General features: G+C 26.7%; 1 protein-coding gene across 1 annotated transcript in view; it reads right to left on the minus strand.

The window, feature by feature from the left end:
* LOC106464889 (RNA-binding protein 5-like) overlaps positions 1 to 1029 on the minus strand; it is a 66157-nt gene that overhangs the window by 22387 nt on the left and 42741 nt on the right. The window contains exon 16 of the mRNA XM_022392693.1: positions 509 to 621. Within this exon, the coding sequence (XP_022248401.1) occupies positions 509 to 621 (113 nt within the window). The remainder of the gene's footprint in view (positions 1 to 508; positions 622 to 1029) is intronic.

Genomic DNA, 1029 nt, shown 5'->3' on the forward strand with positions numbered 1-1029 from the left:
GAAGAGATTATAATTTTGTAAGTGAAATAAAAAATATAAAATAATTTCACAGAATGAAAATTTTCCTTTAACATTTAATTATATGAAAGTTCTAAAAAAAAAATCCTGGTATTAACCCTAAAACTACAAATGGACTCCAACAGCTATTTATTGGTTACTGGATCTCTAATAATATACAATACAAACACAAATTTAAACAAATATACAATTAATCTATTGCAATTAATCCCATTAATTAATGTCAAAGTCACCCTTTCCCTGTATATTTTACATGAACATGAGATATTTCACCTAATTTTTTGGTCAGTTTTTTTGACTGAGTGTTGTAACAAGGAAAAACACAAATTACTTAGTGCAATGCAATATGTGAGCCTCATATTAGTGAATAATACATATTAAAACAGTCAGTAATTTGAGGTTTTAAATAAAAATTCATCCAACATCATCAGTAAATCTTTACACATGATAAGTAGAAAAGAAAGAAATAAAAGGTTGAGGTTAGTAATACATGTATATTTTTACCTGTACTTTTCCTCCTGTACTTCCCCGAGGACCTGCAGAAATTGTAGTATTTCCTTGCAACCCTTTTTCCTGCTTTCTTCCATCTGATTTCTCAGTTTCCTTTTTTTTTAAATAACTAAATATTACATACTATTTACTACAAATACTTCTATCCAAAGTTGCAATTAATTATAACCTTATGTCAAGATGGGCATAATACATACAGTTAAAACAATCTACAAGAAGATATTTTAATATCACATTGGTCAAGTAATACAGTATTTGGTTAAAAATTGAAAAAGCAAACCATTAAACACCCAAGCAGTAACTGACCAGTAGCTGAACAATGATATCTGGCACATGACAGGATACAGATAGTAATAATAATTTTTTCTTAGATTGTTCAAGAAAAAATCTTTATCACTGAATTTTTTTAAAAAATTATTATTAGTAAGTATTCTATACTACTAAAAAAAAAAAAAACTTATTTATACAGTATATAACAGTAAGGGTTTCTATTTGACTAAG

This window comes from Limulus polyphemus, unplaced genomic scaffold (assembly GCF_000517525.1).
Source record: "Limulus polyphemus unplaced genomic scaffold, Limulus_polyphemus-2.1.2 Scaffold1771, whole genome shotgun sequence".
Classification (NCBI taxonomy): domain Eukaryota; kingdom Metazoa; phylum Arthropoda; class Merostomata; order Xiphosura; family Limulidae; genus Limulus; species Limulus polyphemus.